Below are 18,452 nucleotides of genomic sequence, written 5' to 3'. Positions count from 1 at the left end.
GGGGTGGACGCGGCGGTGGACGCGGCGGGCGGAGACCGGCGCGAGACGCGCCGCGGGAATGTGTGGATTTCGACGACGATCGGTCGCCGATGAAGATCACGGCGGGCGGTGGGAAGACGAAGGGTGGCGTCGGTGCTCGCGCGCGGGTCGTCGACGCGCCGGTGGCGTCGATGGGGGATGGGTTTGAGGATTACGACGACGACGCGGAGGCGGAGGACGACGACGTCGTCGGAGAGCGCGCGCTCGAGATCGCGGATCAGGGACGAGGGGCGACCGTGAAGAGCGTGGAGTTCGTGCAGGCGTGCGCGAGCTTGGCGGGATGTCCCAAGCCCACGCTGCCGGAGATTGCGGTGATTGGCCGGTCTAACGTGGGGAAGAGCTCGCTCGTGAACATGCTCACCAATAGAAAGTCCATCGCGAAAACGTCGAAGAATCCGGGGAAGACGCAGACGATCAATCACTACAAGATGATCACCGGTGCGGGATCGTATTACTTGGTCGATCTTCCGGGGTACGGCTTCGCGAACGCCCCAGAGGCACTGCGCGAGAAGTGGGCCGAGTTCACGCGCGAGTACCTGCTCAAGCGCGAGACGCTCATCACGGTGATGCTCCTCATCGACAGCACGGTGAAGCCGCAGAGATTAGACTTAGAGTGCCTCGATTGGCTCGGCGCGGCTGGGATTCCGGTGACGATCGTGTTCACAAAGGTGGATAAGCGCAAGAAGATCGCCGCGGGTAAGCGCGCGAACCCGCAGGAGACGATGGAGGAGTTCTGTCGAGAGGCCATGGATAACTGGGACTGGGACGAGCTCCCGCCCATGATTTACACCTCGAGCGAGACCGCGGAGGGCAAGCGCGAGGTCTTGAACCACATCGCCTCGCTCCGGCAATTTTTCAAAAAGCCGCTCAAGGAGGACTTCGTGAAATCGATCCAAGGCGACGCCGGCGCGTCCGTCGCCGACGCGAACGTCGTCGATGACGACGAAAACGACTTTGACGACGACGGTGACGACGACGACGACGACGAAATATTCGAAGACTTCGACGACGACGAACCCGAGGACGACTGGAATAAGTGATACCGTTGCGCGCCCGCGCGTCCCGAACGTTTCGTCTCGCGCGCCCGTCTCGCTTCGCCCCGCGCGTCCTCACATCGGCGCATGTACGCCCACGTCGCTCGCGCGCTGAGTCGTCTGCTCGCACCGGTGTCCATCGCGTTCGGCAGACGCGCCAGAGCGGATCCGAACGCGATGTCACGACGCGTCGCCGCGTCGCCGTCCCGCGCGAAAGATGGCGACGCCGCGCCAGAGCCTGAGAAACCATCCACGTCGTCAGCGACGGACGACGTGACGACGCCGATTCGCGCGAAAGTAAACTCGCGAAAGAAACCGGTGAAGACGGAGGACGAACGCTCGGTGGTGGCGATCGAGCCGGAGGGATGGGAGAAGACGCTGGAGACGATCAAGCGCTGGCGCGCGGACGGACCGCCGGCGGCGGTGGACACGATGGGATGCGAAAAGATCGCCGACGTCGAGGACGATCGAGTGAACGTGGATGGAGATCGATATAGACGGTACCTGACGCTGACGAGCGCGATGCTGAGCTCGCAGACGAAGGATGAGATTAATCACGCGGCGATGCGGCGACTCAGAGCGCACGGGTGCACGCCGGAGAACATTTTAAACACGGACGAGGACGCGCTGGACGCGATGATCAATCCGGTTGGATTTCATCGACGTAAAGCGCAATATTTACGCGCGACGGCGAAGATTTTACTGGACGAGTACGATGGGGACATTCCGCCGAGCGTGGAGACGCTGTGCGCGCTCCCGGGCGTCGGTCCAAAGATGGCGTACCTCGTCATGAACGTCGGTTGGGGAGAACCGACCGGGATTTGCGTCGACGTTCACGTCCATCGCATCTCCGAGCGCCTCGGTTGGGTCGCCAAGGACGTGATGGGGAAGAATGGATCTCCGCGGAAGAAGACGCCGGAGGACACGCGCGCGGCGCTCGAGAGTTGGCTTCCCAAGCACGAGTGGATCGAAATCAACCCGCTGTTGGTGGGCTTCGGCCAACTCACGTGCACACCGCTCCGTCCCAAGTGCCACGCGTGCCCCCTCGCGAAGGACGGATCGTGCCCGTCCGCGTTCAAAGAAAATCCGGCGTCGCCCGAGAGCGCGAAAAAGCGACCAAAGCTCGAGCTCAAGCTCGAGGGCGACGACGCGTGACCCGATCGTTTCAGCGCGCATCGTTTACAAATCAAAACACAAACCACATCGTCATCGACGCCGTCAACGATCGCGATACCTCGCGCCCTTCGCCCCGGGTTGCGGCACGTACGCCACGCGCGCCGACGTCGGCGCCGCCACGCGCGCGGTCTCCACCCCCACTCCCCCGTCCCCGCCCGCCGTGGACCGCGGTCCATCCCCATCCTCCCCGACCGAAGCCGTGACGCCCACGACGTACAGCGCGACGATCGCGCTCGCGAGTCCCATCACCATCCGTCGCGCCCATCGCCATCGCGCCCATCCCTCCCCCGTCGCGCCGTCTTCCGACCCCCCCGCCGCGCTCGCGCCCTCGGCCGTCGGCGTCGTCGTCCTCGACGCCCCCCCGCCCTCGGTCGCCATCCCCGTCGCTCGCGCGGCTGTCGATCGTCGCGCTCTGTCGATGGCCCCACACGCCGCCGCCAAAATCGATGGCGCGTCTCTTCCTCGACCAAGAGCCGCTGACGCAGTACAAAGATCGCGCGTTCGAGGGCACGATCGAGGCCTACCTCGACGCCCTGCGCGCGAGCGCGACGCTGTACGTGGGGAATCTGTCGTTTTACACCTCGGAGACGCAGGCGCGGGCGTTGTTCGCGCGGTGCGGCGTCGTCCGACGCATCGTCTTCGGGCTCGATCGGGAGCGGCGGACGCCGTGTGGATTCGCGTTCGTGGAGTACGAGACGCGCGCGGCGGCGGAGCGGTGCGCGAGGTACCTGAACGGGACGAAGTTGGATGATCGCGAAATCAGAGTGGATTTCGACTGGGGCTATCGCGAGGGACGGGAATTCGGACGCGGGAAGAGCGGTGGACAAGTGCGAGACGAATACAGGACGTATTACGACAGTGGACGGGGTGGGTACGGGAAACTGTTGAGAGATGAGCTGGAGGGGATGAAGGCGCGGGGAGAGGGGGGCGCGGAGGTCGCGGCGGGCGAGAAGCGGGCGCGGGACGCGTGAACGGACGACGGACTGTCGCCGTGGCCGAGATCTCGCGCCCGGACTCGGCGGGCGACGCGCGACGCGCGTGCGTAGCGTATTCGACGTTTGACGATGTATTTTCCATTTCACACCCGTCGTCTCGCGATTTAAAGTCTCTCTCGCGCGACGCGGGACGGCCGCGGCTCGACTTCTTGGGCGCGGTGGATTCTCGCGCACGCCGCACACGCTCGCGCGCATCGCCGCGGGTTCGCGCGCACCGACGACGGAACGCGCGTTGAATTCGATTTGACTGTCCGATTGGGAGCGCATCGCTCGCGCGGCGTCGAATTCTTTCCGAATTCAGTCCGAATTCTTTCCGATTTCTTTCCGATTTCTTTCCGATTTCTTTCTGGACGCTCGACGGTCGACGCGGCGTGTGGACGATCGTGGACGCGACTCAGGCGAAGAGAAATGGGGTGCGCGTCGTCGGCACCCGAGAGCGAGACGGCGAAGGCGGTGGCTAGGGAGAAGAAGAGCCTGAATGCGATGCGTACGGCGTTTCCCGCGGCGTTCGTCGAGGCGTACGAGGTGCTCGATTGCGATTATTACGATCGATACGGTGGGGCTTTTCGAGTGATTTCGATCACAGATGATATCGAACGCACGGCAAAGGTGATGCGGATCGTGGAGAAGGCTGAGGATAAGGATGACGAGTCGATGACGCTGGCGCAGTTCAACACGGAGGAGTATGTGCTCGAGTTGATGCACAGCGAATCGGTGACGAAGCTGCACGAGAGCTTCCTGGAGACGCGACGGAAACCGTACATTGGCGTGCATATTTTAGATCGAGTCACGGGTGATCGGTTGGTCGATCGCGCGCAAAAGAAGGGGGGGAAGTTTAGCGAAGACGAAGCGCGAGTCATCCTGACGCAGTTGGCCCAGGTGTTGAGCACCTTGGACAATTTGGGGGCGACGTGCGGATCTTTGGAGCTCAGCACGGTGTTCTTCGTCGACAACTACGAGGACGATATCATGATAACATCGATGCCCTATTGCACGCTCGTGGGACGGGACGCACCGTTTGAGTTTCGGTACGAGACGTACGAGTGGCTCGATCCGGAGACCGGAGAAACAGTCATCCGCACGTATCCGTTCGATAGCAGAGATATCCGCTTCGCCGCGCCCGAGCGATTTGATCCGGGTAAACGGCGGAGGGATCTACGAAAACCGGTCGACTGCTGGGCGTTTGGGGTTATCATGTTCACGATGCTCGCGGGGTATCGTCCGTTTGACGATGAAGACCTCCCGACGCTGTGCGAGCGCATCCGTCGCGGTAACTTCACCGCCTTCACGTACGACATCGAGACCTGGGGTGGCATCTCCCTCGCCGCCAAAGATCTAATCGCTGGATGCTTGCGCGTCGATCCACGTCGCCGCTTCGACGCCAAGCGCATCGTATCTCACCCCTGGCTCACCAACGCGACGTTTGCGCAGACGCAGAGTACGCCGCCCCAGAGCTCGCGATCGGACCACTCCGTTCTCGACGAATTCGACGAGCTCGACGACGAAGAGTTCGTTTCACCGCACGTCGACCCGAGCGACGATCCTACGGCTCGCGTTCCTACGGCCGCGTGAATCGAACGAACATTAGCCTATAGCATAGGACGAACAGAACCGCGCGTCCTACTTCATACTGTTCGCCCACACACGAATGCGCAAAAGCAACCACCGCCGCCGCCGCTCGAGATCCCGCAGCGCCTCGCGCGTCGACGCGCGCGTCGATTCCATCGCTCGATCGCTCGATCGAACCGTCGTGACTTGAGACACCGCGAGCACGCGCGCGCGCGAACGCTGGACGGCGCGCGGCGACGCGACGGCGACGAAGAGACGTGCGGCGAACGGCGGCGGCGGCGACGACGCGCACACGTCGAGCGCGATGTCGACGTCCAGGGAACCGCGCGTGGCGCGACATCGCGTGCAACAGAGAGGGCTCGTGCAGAGGGAGATCGCGAGCGCGTCGTTCTCGTTCTACGACGCGGACGAGGTGAGGAAGATCAGCGTGAAGAGGATCACGAACCCGACGCTATTCGACGGGTTGAACAACGCCGTGCCGGATGGATTGTACGATCCAGCGCTGGGGCCGACGGATGCGAAGACGACGTGCGTGACGTGTAAGTACCCGGGAGGGATGTGCGACGGACACTTCGGGCACATCGAGTTGGTGGTACCGGTGTATAACCCTTTGACGTTTGGGACCGTGGTGCGGTTGCTCAAGACGACGTGTTTTCATTGTCATCGTTTCAGGATGCACGAGAGTCGGGTGCGGAGGTTTCGGGAGCGGTTGGAGATGCTCATGGACGGTGATGTCGAGGGGGCAGAGAACGTGATGCCAGAGATTAGTAAGAAGGCGAAGAAGGAGATGAGCGAGATCTGGCAAGAGGTTGAGGACGACGGCGACGTCGAGGAGATGGATTTGGACAACATTCACGACGTCCTGCCGAGGCTCAAGACGAAGGGAAAGAACGGTCCGGTAGCGTGGACGTCCGTATCGTCTACCGCCGCGCGGGAGCTCATCAAGGAGTTTTTGTCAATTCAGCCAAAGAAGTGCGAAAACTGCAACGCCGTGAACCCGAAGGTGTCGACGGAGGGACACAATAAGATTTTCCGGGGTCAGATCGCGAAACAAGCGCATCTGAACAACCTAGCGAATGGGATCAATATAAATGAGGACATGCAGAGATTGGCGCGTCAAGCAAGTGCGGAGAGCGCAGATTCGCACGAGGGAGCGTCCAAGCTGGCAGGAGCGGAGGTCGAACCCAGGTTGATTCCGGCAAAGAAAAAAGTGAGAAAGAGGCTCGGTGAAGGCGACGAGTCCGATGAGTCGACCGACGACGAGGATGGATCTCGGGATAAGACGAAAACAGGCGGTGCAGAGGGTGAAAACTCGGAGAGCACGTCAGATGATAGCGATAACAGCGATGCCGACGAGATGTCCGTGGACGAGCGCGTGCCGGAGCAGACTAAACCGTTGTACATCACTCCCATCGAGGCTCGAGCGCTGCTCAAGCGCCTTTGGGGGAATGAGTACGACTTTTGCTCTTTGATCTGGGCCACGAACGGGCCCTCGAAGAAGTCCAAAGGGCTTAGTGAGCGTCGAAGTGACCCGTCCAGATTTTTTGTTCAGACTCTGTTAGTGACACCGTCCAAGTTCCGACCGGCGAGTAAAATGGGAGACATGATTTTTGAGCATCCGCAAAACACATCGCTCACGACCATCATACAGGCCAACTTGAGCCTCGCTGAGTTGTTTAGGACACCTCCGACAGTGCCAGAGCCGCCGGAAGTGCGCGCTGGAAGAGCCGTTCGCGCTTGGCTGGCACTTCAGTCGGGTATAAACAGACTCATTGATGCAACGAAAGCCGACACGCAGGAGGCCAAGCAAGCGATCGGGATCCGGCAACAGCTAGAAAAGAAAGAAGGTCTTTTCCGTATGAACATGATGGGAAAGCGCGTCAACTTCGCCGCGCGCTCGGTGATTTCTCCTGACCCTTACTTGGGAACAAGCGAAATCGGCGTTCCACCCGTCTTCGCCAAGAAACTAACGTTTCCCGAGCTCGTTACGCCTCACAACGTTGACTTGATGCGAACCCTAGTGGAAAACGGTCCGGACATTCACCCGGGCGCGAACGCGATAGAAGATGAGCGAGGTCGAGTAATTCACCTTGATAAGTTTACCGCCGAAAAGAGAGCGGCCATCGCGAAGACCCTCTTGGCGACGACCGCCAGTGGATCTGCCGACGGGCCAGCTCGTCCTCTCGCAAAGACGGTCTACAGGCACTTGCGGAATGGCGACGTCATGCTCGTCAATCGTCAGCCAACGCTACACAAGCCGGGTATTTTAGCGCACACGGCGCGTGTGCTTCCCGGGCAACGCGTCGTCCGTATGCACTACTCAAACTGCTCCACATTCAACGCTGATTTTGACGGGGATGAGATCAACCTTCACTTTCCACAAGATCATCTTGGGCGCGCCGAGGCGTACGAGATCATGCACGGCGATCGTCAGTTCACGGTACCGACGGATGGCAAGCCGCTTCGAGGTTTGATTCAGGATCACATTTGCTCCGGTCTCATTCTCTCCATGCGAGACAGATTTTTAAACCGATCAGAATTCACGCAACTATTGTACAGTGCGCTTGTTGATTACTGTGGTGAGACTCACGGAACGATAGAAGTTCCACCGCCAGCGTTGCTCAAGCCTCAGAGACTGTGGACGGGCAAGCAGCTGATAGGTGCCGCAATCACGCATATCACTCGCGGTCGACCGCCGATGACGTTCAGCGCGCCTTGCAAAATCCCCGGCACGTTCTTCGGCGGTGAAGACTCTGGAGAAGACCGCCTCGTTATTCGGCGCAATTATTTCTGCACCGGTGTTGTTGATAAGAACATGTTCGGTAAGTACGGCCTTGTACACGCCGTCGCTGAGCTTCACGGGCGCTCCGTCGCTGGCGCTCTGTTGTCCATCTTCACGAGACTTTTCACAACGTTCTTGCAAAAGCACGGATTTACATGCGGCATAGATGACTTGATTCTCACTGAGCAAGCCGAACAGGATCGTCTAGATGAGCTCGAAAAGGCTGACGAGGCGTGTAAGACTGCCACTGCGGACGTTGCAGAGGCGACCGGGAAATCAGACGAGCAAGTGATGCGTGCAGTCGCGGCAAAACTGAGGGAGAACGCCGCTTGGGGCGCTCAGTTGGACATGAAAGCTTCTGGTGCGCTGAACAAAGTGACATCGGCGACGGTGAAAAAGTGTCTGCCGTTAGGGACTAAAAAAATGTTCTCGAAGAACTGTCTGTCCCTCATGACGATTTCTGGTGCGAAGGGCTCTTTGGTGAACTTTTCGCAGATCGCCGCTGCGTTGGGCCAGCAAGAGCTCGAAGGGCGTCGCGTTCCTCGAATGCCGAGCGGGAAAACGCTTCCGTGCTTCGAAGCCTACGATGTCAGTGCGCGAGCTAACGGCTACATTGCGTGCCGTTTCTTCAGCGGTCTGGACCCGCCAGAGTACTTTTTCCACTGCATGGCTGGGCGTGAAGGTCTCGTCGACACCGCTGTGAAAACCGCGCGCTCCGGTTACCTGCAGCGCTGCTTAGTGAAGAACCTTGAATCACTGCGAGTGCACTACGATTACACCGTCCGCGATTGCGATGGGAGTATCGTGCAGTTCCAATATGGTGAAGACTCCGTCGACGTCACTCGTTCTGGATATTTGCAAAAATTCGAGTTCCTCGCCGAAAACCCGGAGCTTATCATGCTCAACAACAAGTCAGCCATCTCGACGTTGCCAACACTCAACAAGAAGAACGTCAAGGTTATTGACGAAATCAGCCGCAAGGAAGATATACCTAGATTCGCGACTGAAAACTTTGGCAACCAACTGGGTGTCTTGCCCGAGAAGTTCAGCGTCGAACTCAAAACATTCATCGATTCACGCCCGAAAGGATACTGGGCCGACGAAAAGGGTGATATAAAGAATGCTTCTCTCGCTGCCAAGTCTGGCGTCACGGCTGAAGAGTTTGCGACTCTGATGAACATGATGTTCCTCAGCAACGTTGCGCCGCCCGGTGAAGCCGTCGGCGTTGTAGCGGCTCAGTCTGTCGGAGAACCTTCAACGCAGATGACTTTGAACACGTTCCACTTCGCTGGTCGGGGCGAAGCAAACGTCACGCTCGGTATCCCGCGTCTGCGCGAGCTTCTCATGGCGGCATCGAGGAAGTTGCTCACGCCTGTCATGGTGCTTCCTTTGAGGAAAGGATACAGAAGCAAGGAACACGCGAACACTCTCTGTCGACGCCTTCGCAGAGTAGTGTTGGCGGAACTCATGGAGAAGCTCTCAGTAAAGATAAAAGATTACGGCACGGGACCGGACGGACGCCTGTCGCGACTCTACACGGTGTCCATTCACATGCGCGAGGGACATGACGAGAACGACCCTAATGAAGTGACATTCAAGGAGTTTGCTCGCACGGTCAAGCTCAAGTTTGCGCCGCAGCTCGTGGGCAGAATTGGAAGCGAGATGAAAAAGAACAAGGCGAAGGGCATCATCATCAAGAACGCCACGGGTCCGATGGAAGGGACGACCGCTCCGCGAGAAGCTCTAGATGGTGACGATGACTCAAAGCTTGATGAAGGGGTCGGCAAGAAGAAGGTCAAGTTTGAAGCGAACGGCGACGTCTCGGATGAGGATGATGACGAAGAGGATGAGGAAGGAGCGAAAATGGAGAAGAGAAAGGCGGACGAGGATGGAAACGATGCCAGTGACTCAGATGATTCCTCTGATGAAGACTCTGAGTCTGATGACGACGACGATTCCGAAGTATCATCTGACGACGGTGAGGCCGTCGATACGAAAACGTCGAAGACGAAACGTGTCGCCGGAGACTTTACCGACGCCGGTGTGCAGCTACCGAGTAGCGAAGTCGTTGAATCCATCGTCCTGAACGAAAAGGCACGGACCTTGGAGTTCACCATCCCCTGCGGCATCAATTCGCCGCACGTCCTCGCATTGGAGGTTGCGCAGGATCTTGCGGTGAAAATCGTCATTCGAGAGACTCCCGGAATTAAGCAAACATTCGTGGTGGGTAAACCTGAAGCCGAGGATCCAAACGGGATGCAGCCGCTCTCGGTTCAGACAGATGGTATTTCCTTCCGAGCCGCATGGGCCAACTCTGACTTGATTGACGTCGACATGATAAAATCCAACTCTGTATGGGACATCATGCAAACGTTCGGCGTCGAGGCGGGACGAGCGACACTTGTGAGCGAAGTCCAGGCCGTGTTCTCCGTGTATGGTATCGGTGTCGACGCTCGTCACCTCTCACTCATCGGCGATTTCATGACGCAGCAAGGCGAATACAGGCCGTGTAACAGAAGTGGCATCGAGAAGAGCATTTCGCCGTTCTTGAAGATGTCTTACGAAACGGCGACCGCTTTCCTGACGGAGGCCACTATAAGAGGCGAAACAGATGACCTCAGCTCGCCTTCGTCTCGCATCGTCGTTGGGCGCACCGTCAATCTGGGTACCGGGTCGTTCTCTCTCAAGCACGACGTGCCTCGCGCCGCAAAGTATTTGGAGGCAAACAAGAAACGTTAGCCGATCTAGACGAATGTAAAACACATCAAGTTTTAACTTACTCCCATAACAACAAAACGACTACAAATCCTTGAGCTTACTGAGGATGTCCTTCGCTTGCTCCGTGGCGTTACCGATGTAAGACGCCGGCGTGAGCGCCAGCAAACTGTTCTTGCCCTCGTCCGGAATGTCAAGCTTGCTGACGAACTCGCGCATACCTTGAGCGTCGACGCGGCGACCGCGCGTTAGCTCCTTGAGTTTTTCGTACGGCTTTTCCACCGCGTATCGGCGCATGACGGTTTGGATCGGTTCCGCGAGCACTTCCCAGTTGCAGTCCAAGTCGTCAGCCATGGCTTGCGCGTTCACCTCAAGCTTGCTGATGCCGCGCATAGTGGATTGGTAAGCGAGGATCGAGTAACCAAACCCAACGCCCATGTTACGCAAGACGGTGGAATCGGTCAGGTCTCGCTGCCAGCGAGAAACAGGAAGCTTAGCGGCAAGGTGTGCAAACACCGCGTTGGCGAGCCCAACATTACCCTCAGAGTTTTCAAAGTCAATCGGGTTCACCTTGTGCGGCATCGTCGACGATCCGACCTCTCCCGCGATGGTCTTCTGCTTGAAGTAACCGATGGAGATGTATGACCAAACATCGCGATCGAAGTCGAGCGTGATGGTATTGAAGCGCTCGATGCACGCAAAAAGCTCCGCCATGTAGTCGTGCGGCTCGATTTGCGTCACGTACGGGTTGAAATCAAGCCCAAGTCCCGTGACGAACTTCTCAGCCACCGCTTGCCAATCCACATTCGGGTACGCTGACATGTGCGCGTTGTAGTTACCGACGGCTCCCGCCATCTTACCGTACAACGGAATGGAATCGAGCTGTTTCACCTGACGCGCCAAGCGATACGCCACGTTCGCCAACTCCTTCCCTAGCGTCGTCGGCGACGCCGGTTGCCCGTGCGTTCGGCTCATCATCGGTACCGACGCGTGCTCCGTCCCCATAGTCGCGATCGCGTCCACCATCTTCGTCATCTCCGGCTTGAGCGTCGCCACGCCGTCTCTCAACATGATCGCGTGACTCAGGTTGTTGATGTCCTCGCTCGTGCACGCGAAGTGCGTGAACTCCATAATCTTCGCCAGCTCCGGGTGCTTCAACAGCGCCTCCTTGAGCACGTATTCGACCGCTTTCACGTCGTGATTCGTCGTCCGTTCGACCGTCTTCACCTTGGCCGCCTCGTTCACGTCAAACTCCGCGAGATACTTCTCCAGGTACGCGTTCGCGTCCGCGCTCAGCGTGGGGACCTCCACCACCTCCGGGATCGACGCCAGCTGCTGGAGCCATCGGACCTCGACGAGAACTCTCGCGCGGATCAACGCGAACTCGCTGAACGACCCGCGCAACGACGACGTCTTCGAGGCGTAGCGTCCGTCGAGCGGTGAGAGGGCGGTGAGGTCCGTCAGCTCGAGATTTTGTTCCTCGAACACGCGTTGTCTCGACGCGGCGACGCGGGTACGCGCGCGTCGTTTCGTCGCATGGGCACAGGCGTTGGCGCGCGTGCCGTTGGGCGCGGACGCGGCGTGCATTTTCGTCGAGCGCGCGCGGCGTGAAGTGGCGGCTGTTCAGGGTTTGGCACATTTGAAAGAGCTTGACGTCGGCGCACGCGCGTAGTGTTACATTAAGCGGACGCGACGGAGCGTAAGCGCTCCTCGCGGCGTAAATTTCTGTGCGCGCCGAGCGCGACGGCGTGAGCGCTGTCGCGAACGGCGCGGAGGAGGCGAAGGGCGTCGACGTGCGCATCGTCAACGCGCACGCCGACACAGCGGCCGGCGGGCGAGAGCGCCGGGATCCAGAGCGCCTCTTCACCCGAGCTTCGCCCCTTCGCCAGGGCGCATAGAGCGACGGTGCGTCGGGGCTTCGAATTTGCCAGGTCGAGCGGTCGGTCGTCTTCGCCGACCATGTTCGAGATGACGACGCCAGCTTCGAGGATGGCGTTCGCCGCCGCCGTCAGCTGGCCCGCGCCACCGTCAATCATCAAGACGTCCGGTAGCGCGCCCTTTGATGAGAGACGCGCGGTGATGGATTCAGCGATACCACCGTAATCGTCGCTCGGGGTGACAGCTTCGCTGAGTTCGTAACGTTTGTGCTTCAGAGGCGCAGGCGAGCCGCCTTCGAATCGAACAAAGGATGTGACTGCGTTCTGACCAGCGAGGTGCGACACGTCGACGCCTTCGATCGATTTCGGCGATGCCGAAAGCGCGATGGCGTCCTTCAAGCGTAGCGCCGCAATAGATTTCGACGCGGTTGCGCGCGCGGACTCGTCTGCGTTTTCTAACGCCACGTCGGCGAGCGCCTGGAGAAGCGATCCCTCCTTCGCGGAGCCATGATGCAAGACTTTGCTCCTGGAACTCCCACCGATGCCGAGAGATTTCAGCGCGGCTCGCAACTGGACTGGTTCGGCGACGACATGTGGAATGTACACGACGTCTGGACGATCCGACGTTTCGCTAGCGTACATTTGCTCCGCCACGAGCTGTGCGGCTTCGGCGAGCGTCGCCTCGGCGATGTCGTCGTCAGCCGTCGCGTTCGGCACGTCAACGCTCGAGCCGAGAACGTCCACGATGACGCCGTCGCGCACCTTCACGATTTTAACCGCGCACGTTCCACCACCACTGCTCGCAGCGGCAATGATGTCCATGTTCCAGTGTTTTGCAGATGAATCCGCTTGAAGGAGCGCTGCGAGAGAACCGCGAGAACCTTGACCTCGTTCCGCCTCTTCTTGCGCGGACACTCGAATTTCGAGCGCAGCGGCAAGTTCACCGTGAAGCTCGAGCTTCGCTATGGCATCATCGTACTTGGCGTCGAGCACCATAGACGCAATGTCGACGGCAAATTTCCACTGCGCGATAGCCGCGGTTTCGCCGAATCGCGAGCGAAATGAAACTCCACGCAGATCCAGAGCTCTCTCGAGGAATGCCATCGTACGAATCGCGGCTTCGCGCGTGGGGAGCGTCCAGACTCGCTCGACCTTCGAGGGATCGAATTCGTTTTGGAACCGCGCGATGAAGAGTCGCCCATCGGAATTCTTCGATGTGAGAACGATTCGTGCGCTCTCCGGTTTCGGCGCATCCTTGAGCAAAATGTTCAGAGCCGGACGCTCACGCTGAATCAATCTCGCTTCGAGCGCCAACGCGTCTGCCTCGCCGCCTGGGGTCAACACGGCATCGAGCGTGCGCGCCGATGCGAGAAGCTTACGATGCCTGGGTGAAGCCTGAATCAAAGCTGGCGACAAGTAATGCCCTGTTCGCGATCGCAGATTCTTCGCTTTGCCAATGTAGAGGACCTTACCATCAGCGTCGAGCCAACGATATACGCCAGTTTTCGCAGGCATGTCGCGGTGTAGACGCCTGAGTCTCTCCACGTGCGTAGCATCGATTCCATAACGATCTAAGACGGTTTCTGCGACGAGCTTCTCACCCTCCGCCGTGTTGGCGTTGTTCTCCATTTTTAGCGAATCGGAAGGCTTTGGCCCGGGTCGGACAACACCTCCCTCGCGACGCTTTCGCCAGCTGCGCAAAGCTTTTTCTACGGCTTCCTCGTCCACGTCAGAGCGATTCTGAGACGTGAGCCCGACCGATTGCTCCACCACCCATTTCTCCTTCTCTTTTGTAATCTCATCCGCCATCACCTCGAAGAGCGAGAGCGTTGACGTGGACGATCCCAAAGTCGCCGTGGTCGGCGTGAGATTATTCTCCACGTTGTGCCGATGTTGTTTCTCCCGTCTTCGGTCGACTTCACTCATCATATCGCGCATCGCCCCTGTGACGGAATCGGCGAACAAGACGCACTCGCCATGTTTGTTACGAGCGGCTCGCCCGGCCATTTGCATGAGAGAACGCGCGCTTCGCATGAAACCCGGGACGTCTGCGTCGAGTATCGCGACGAGTGACACGGAAGGGAGGTCCAATCCCTCTCGTAGGAGCTGGGCGCCGACGATGCAATCCAATTCGCCACGTTGAAGCTTGGATAGTTTCTCCGCGCGTTGCGGCGCAGTCAATTCGCTGTGCACCCAATCCGCTCGCACTCCTTGCGCGTTCAAGTACATGGATAAATCCTCCGTGTCGGCCTTGGTGAGTACGCACACGAGTGAACGTTCACCGAGTTTCGCCTTTTCCGACACTCGTTGAGCCAACTGCTCGAGCTGATTTTCCTTGCCGATGATGTGCACGGGTGGATCGAGCACGCCGCTTGGTCGCACGACCATGTCCACCATGGCGTCGCTCGATTTTCCGCCCACCCAAGACGTCTCGATGTCTCCCGGAGTCGCGCTGACGAGCAGTGCTTGAGGAACGCGCTCCCAAAACTCTTCGCTCATGAGCGGACGATTATCCAACGCCGAAGGTAAACGGTATCCCGCAGCGACGAGGGAGAGCTTTCGACTTCTGTCTCCGCCGTGCATCGCCCTGAGCTGGGGCAACATAACGTGTGATTCATCAGCAACCAGAATCCAATCTCGCTTCTGCTTCGAACCGTCCGCGGAGTATGAAAAGTAATCTAAAAGCGTCACCGGCGGCTCCTCGGGCCTGGCCCCTCGCAAGTGTCGACTGTAGTGCTCCGCGCCTGGGCACCAACCGAGCTCTCGCAGTAGCTGCAGATCCGCATTCGTCCTCTGTTCCAATCTATCGGCTTCGATCGCGAACCCCTCACCGCGAAGCATTTTTGATTGCTCCTCCAACTCGTTCTGAATCGACACCAAGGCGCGCTGCAAACGCTCCGCCGGAGTGATGTAGTGTACGCGAGGCCAAATCGTGAGACTGTGCATCGAACAACCTCGTGACTGGCACGAGACGACCGTGCCGTCGTTCTCTCGGACGCGAAGCTCCAGAGCACTCTCTAAATACGGCGGCCAAATTTCAACCGTGAAACAGTTCTCGTCGTCCGGCGCCGGGCTGGTTTTAAACTGACCGCGCTCGACCTCCATGTACGGCATGACGCGTTCGTACAGCAAATCGTCCCTGAGCTTACTCTCCAAGCCGCGAATGCCATGCACCGACGCCGCCGCTCCGATCTCGATCGTCAGCGCCGCATCGACGTAATCCGTTGGCAAACCTAAACCGTACAGACACGACACGCTCGCGACGATCACAGGCGTTTTTCCCGGCTCGACGAGCGCGCGCGTCGCTCGATGTCTCAACGCGTCCAGATCCGCGTCGATCGCGCTTCGCTTCTCCGTGTACCTCCCGTTGCTGTAACTCTCAGGAACGTACACCGAGAAATGACTGACGAAGAGCTCGACGCGATGCGTCTCGCCCAGATACGCTCTCAACTCGCGCGCGACTTGAGCCGCGAGCGTCTTATTCGGAACGACCACCAGCGCCGGTTTATCCATCCCCGCCAGCACGTTCGCCACGACGAACGTCTTCCCAGTGCCCGTGGCCCCTCTCAGACAGACGTACTTCCTATCACCATCCCTCAACAGCGCCGCACACTTCTCAATCGCGCTCGGCTGGTCGCCCGAGGGCGCGAACGGCGCGCGCGCGCCGCGCCGCCGTCCCGAAGTCATCCCCGGCGCGTCTCGCCCCCCCCCCGCGTCGCCCGTCCCGTTCGCGGCATTCGTGACGACCACACGCGCGTGCTTTCCGCGCGCGCGCGCGCTCCGCGGCCTCACGTCGACGCCGCGCGCGCGTTCGACCGCGCGTCGAACCAATCCATGGCGAAGCGCCATCGTGCGTCTCGTCCGTCACGCCTACGCGCGCTTCCCGCGCGCGCGCGCGTCCAGGGGCCCGTCTTACCCGTCGACGCGCGCCCGTCGCCCGCGCGCGCCGTCGGCGCGACGTCGCGCGCCCGTCGCCCGCGCGCGCCTTTCGATGCGCGATGACGTCGATCGAAAGGCGCGCTCGATGCAGTGTCCAAAGGCGCGCGCGCCTTTCGATCACGCGCGCGCCTTTCGAGAAATCACCTATCGAGCACCTATCGATCGATCGTCGCGACGCGGCACGACGCGACGCCGCGCCATGGCGGACGCGCGCGCGCGGGCGTCGAAAGAGATGCGCCGACGCGCGCCCGAGGACGCGCGCGATCGCTCGCCGAGCGGGAAGCGCGCGCGGGACGAGGGCGCGTCGGCGCTCGCGCGATTTGAGTACGAGGGCGCGATGCGCATGCTCGATGATGATTTCCGAGGCGGCGTCCTCGCCACGTGCGCGTTCGCGCGGGAGAAGACGGCGTACGGTGACGTGGCGCGGATGATGGACGCGCGCGCCGGGGGGGGGGAGAGCGCGCGGTGGCGACCGGTGAAGATGGCGGCGCGAGGGGCGGTGTTGGCGGCGGCGCTGGGCGGCGGCGCGGCGGACCCGGCGGCGCGCGCGAGCGAGGCGGTGCGCGACGCGCGTCGAGGGGCGAATCATGGGTCGAAAGTGGTTGAAAAGATGTACCCGATCGATGCCGCGTTCGAGGCGGGAGATGGGGCGGGGTTGGAGCGGGCGTGCGCGGAGGTCGTCGGGCGGTTTCGGAGGAGACGCGCGGCGGCGGCGGGCGCGGCGACGCGACTGGCGGTGACGTATAGACGATTGGATAACGTCTTGGGAGAGAGCACGAAGGGGGAGAAAGGTGCGGGCGCGTCGGAGGACGCGGTGTACGGACGGAAGAGGATCACGCCGAGCGTGGCGAGCGCGATAGAGCGCGCGTTTAAGAGGGTCGATCCCGACGTCGACGTAACCGTCGATTTGAAGGATCCCACGTTCGTCGTCTTCGTGCAGGTCTTCTCCACGCGCTCGAGGGATGATGACGACGCGAGGAAATACGTCGTCGGCGTCGGCGCTTACGCGAAGGAAGACGAGGCGTTCGAGGTGCGATCGCGCGGAATCTTTCCCGTGTCGGTGAAGGCTCTGACGCCGAAAGAGCCGCCAAAGTGGATGATAAAGAAAGGCCTCGTCGAGGCGCCGAAGACGACGAGCGCGACCGATGGCGAAAAATAGCGATAAATTGACAAAACACAACGATAATCCTACGTCGAGCGATTCACGTGAAGCGTAAGATCTCGAAAGCGATCTCCACGGATTCGTTCGGGTTCACTTCGCACGCGCCTCGCACGCCGTCCCGGCATAAATGTCCCGCGTCTCCGTACGCCAACGAAGGCGGAATTCTCACCACACGCTTCCCACCTATGCGCATTCTCGGCATGACCCCATCTCCTTCGAACGCGCGCTCCCAACCCGGGATGATATCCCCCGTCGGGTCGCCGACGACGAACTTGAAGCCTTTGCTCGCCGAAGCGCCCGCGCCGCCGACCACGAAAGGACTGAACGTGTCCCCAGCCCGTCTCCGCTCCTCGTCCGCCGCGTCGAGCACGCGCGCGGTGAAGAGAATGATCACCGCGTCCTCGGCGTAGACTTCCGGTCCGCTCCCGACGACGGCGTCGTAATATCTCAAACCATCCTTGGCTTTGACAAAGCTCTCAGTCGAAGAAACAACCGCCGCGTCGACGCGTCGCGGAGCGAGCGGGATCGCGCACGCGACCGCGCCCACGAGTGGTTTCACGAGCACCGATCTACGGCTCGTCGGCGTCGACGACGCGGACGCGAGCGTCGCCATTGCGCGACGAACAATAAAGTGCACGCGACGTCCCGGTCGCGAGTGTCGACGTCACACCGCGGTGCGTCGTCTCTCGTCCGACGCGAGCGATGCGCGAGGCGACGTTGCTCGCGTTTTATCGCGACACCCTCGTCCCGAGTCGAGACGAGCGACGACGGGCGCACGAGAGCGCGTTGGAGGATGTAGAGCAGTGGTGTGAATTCGCGAAACAGCTCGAGACTTTGATGCAGAGGGACGACCCCGAGGGCGCGTTCGAGGCGCTGGTGGACCTGGGCGGGGAGGTCAAGGCGCGCGCGCGAGTGCCGAGCGCGGAGACGGTGTTCGTGGACGTTGGGTTGGGATTCATGGCGGAGATGACTTTGGCGGAGGCGACGCGCAGGGCGGCGGACGCGAAGGCGACGTGCGAGACAGAGGCGAGAGCGTGTTTGGAGGCGCTGGAGAAGGCGGAGCGCGCGTGCGCGGAGTTCGAGAGTGGATTGAGGCAGTTGATGGGTTTGGGGTGAAGACGCCCCGTTCCCTCGACGTTGTACTACTAAAAGAGCGAAGGACAC

The 18,452-nt window shown here is 60.3% G+C and overlaps 11 protein-coding genes across 11 annotated transcripts; 7 read left to right on the top strand and 4 right to left on the bottom strand.

The window, feature by feature from the left end:
* Positions 1-89: 89 nt before the first annotated feature.
* Positions 90-1,079, top strand: OT_ostta14g00990 (GTP-binding protein, ribosome biogenesis, YsxC; the record flags this gene model as incomplete). Its single annotated transcript, XM_022982531.1, has 1 exon — positions 90-1,079. One exon carries the CDS (start codon positions 90-92, stop codon positions 1,077-1,079), a length of 990 nt encoding a protein of 329 aa, XP_022841309.1.
* An 81-nt stretch (positions 1,080-1,160) lies between these two features.
* Positions 1,161-2,228, top strand: OT_ostta14g00980 (Helix-turn-helix, base-excision DNA repair,C-terminal; the record flags this gene model as incomplete). Its single annotated transcript, XM_022982530.1, has 1 exon — positions 1,161-2,228. The coding sequence occupies one exon, from the start codon at positions 1,161-1,163 to the stop codon at positions 2,226-2,228; it is 1,068 nt and encodes a 355-aa protein (XP_022841308.1).
* A 63-nt stretch (positions 2,229-2,291) lies between these two features.
* OT_ostta14g00970 (unnamed product) lies at positions 2,292-2,627 on the bottom strand (the record flags this gene model as incomplete). The annotated part of the gene is made up of 1 exon (XM_022982529.1): positions 2,292-2,627. The coding sequence occupies one exon, from the start codon at positions 2,625-2,627 to the stop codon at positions 2,292-2,294; it is 336 nt and encodes a 111-aa protein (XP_022841307.1).
* A 68-nt stretch (positions 2,628-2,695) lies between these two features.
* OT_ostta14g00960 (Nuclear cap-binding protein subunit 2) lies at positions 2,696-3,220 on the top strand (the record flags this gene model as incomplete). The annotated part of the gene is made up of 1 exon (XM_022982528.1): positions 2,696-3,220. The coding sequence occupies one exon, from the start codon at positions 2,696-2,698 to the stop codon at positions 3,218-3,220; it is 525 nt and encodes a 174-aa protein (XP_022841306.1).
* Positions 3,221-3,652: 432 nt separating this feature from the next.
* Positions 3,653-4,816, top strand: OT_ostta14g00950 (Calcium/calmodulin-dependent/calcium-dependent protein kinase; the record flags this gene model as incomplete). Its single annotated transcript, XM_003082854.1, has 1 exon — positions 3,653-4,816. The coding sequence occupies one exon, from the start codon at positions 3,653-3,655 to the stop codon at positions 4,814-4,816; it is 1,164 nt and encodes a 387-aa protein (XP_003082902.1).
* Positions 4,817-5,117: 301 nt separating this feature from the next.
* Positions 5,118-10,334, top strand: OT_ostta14g00940 (DNA-directed RNA pol I, largest subunit; the record flags this gene model as incomplete). Its single annotated transcript, XM_003082853.2, has 1 exon — positions 5,118-10,334. The coding sequence occupies one exon, from the start codon at positions 5,118-5,120 to the stop codon at positions 10,332-10,334; it is 5,217 nt and encodes a 1,738-aa protein (XP_003082901.2).
* A 60-nt stretch (positions 10,335-10,394) lies between these two features.
* Positions 10,395-11,897, bottom strand: OT_ostta14g00930 (Fumarate lyase, conserved site; the record flags this gene model as incomplete). The annotated part of the gene is made up of 1 exon (XM_003082852.1): positions 10,395-11,897. The coding sequence occupies one exon, from the start codon at positions 11,895-11,897 to the stop codon at positions 10,395-10,397; it is 1,503 nt and encodes a 500-aa protein (XP_003082900.1).
* A 92-nt stretch (positions 11,898-11,989) lies between these two features.
* OT_ostta14g00920 (Helicase, C-terminal) lies at positions 11,990-16,036 on the bottom strand (the record flags this gene model as incomplete). Its single annotated transcript, XM_003082851.2, has 1 exon — positions 11,990-16,036. The coding sequence occupies one exon, from the start codon at positions 16,034-16,036 to the stop codon at positions 11,990-11,992; it is 4,047 nt and encodes a 1,348-aa protein (XP_003082899.2).
* A 289-nt stretch (positions 16,037-16,325) lies between these two features.
* On the top strand, positions 16,326-17,285 carry OT_ostta14g00910 (unnamed product; the record flags this gene model as incomplete). Its single annotated transcript, XM_022982526.1, has 1 exon — positions 16,326-17,285. One exon carries the CDS (start codon positions 16,326-16,328, stop codon positions 17,283-17,285), a length of 960 nt encoding a protein of 319 aa, XP_022841305.1.
* A 43-nt stretch (positions 17,286-17,328) lies between these two features.
* Positions 17,329-17,901, bottom strand: OT_ostta14g00900 (Peptidyl-prolyl cis-trans isomerase,FKBP-type,domain; the record flags this gene model as incomplete). Its single annotated transcript, XM_022982525.1, has 1 exon — positions 17,329-17,901. One exon carries the CDS (start codon positions 17,899-17,901, stop codon positions 17,329-17,331), a length of 573 nt encoding a protein of 190 aa, XP_022841304.1.
* An 89-nt stretch (positions 17,902-17,990) lies between these two features.
* Positions 17,991-18,404, top strand: OT_ostta14g00890 (Prefoldin; the record flags this gene model as incomplete). The annotated part of the gene is made up of 1 exon (XM_003082848.1): positions 17,991-18,404. The coding sequence occupies one exon, from the start codon at positions 17,991-17,993 to the stop codon at positions 18,402-18,404; it is 414 nt and encodes a 137-aa protein (XP_003082896.1).
* Between the last annotated feature and the right edge of the window lie 48 nt (positions 18,405-18,452).

This window comes from Ostreococcus tauri (genome assembly GCF_000214015.3).
Source record: "Ostreococcus tauri WGS project CAID00000000 data, contig chromosome 14, whole genome shotgun sequence".
NCBI lineage: Eukaryota > Viridiplantae > Chlorophyta > Mamiellophyceae > Mamiellales > Bathycoccaceae > Ostreococcus > Ostreococcus tauri.
This window is presented reverse-complemented; position numbering and strand designations above follow the sequence as displayed.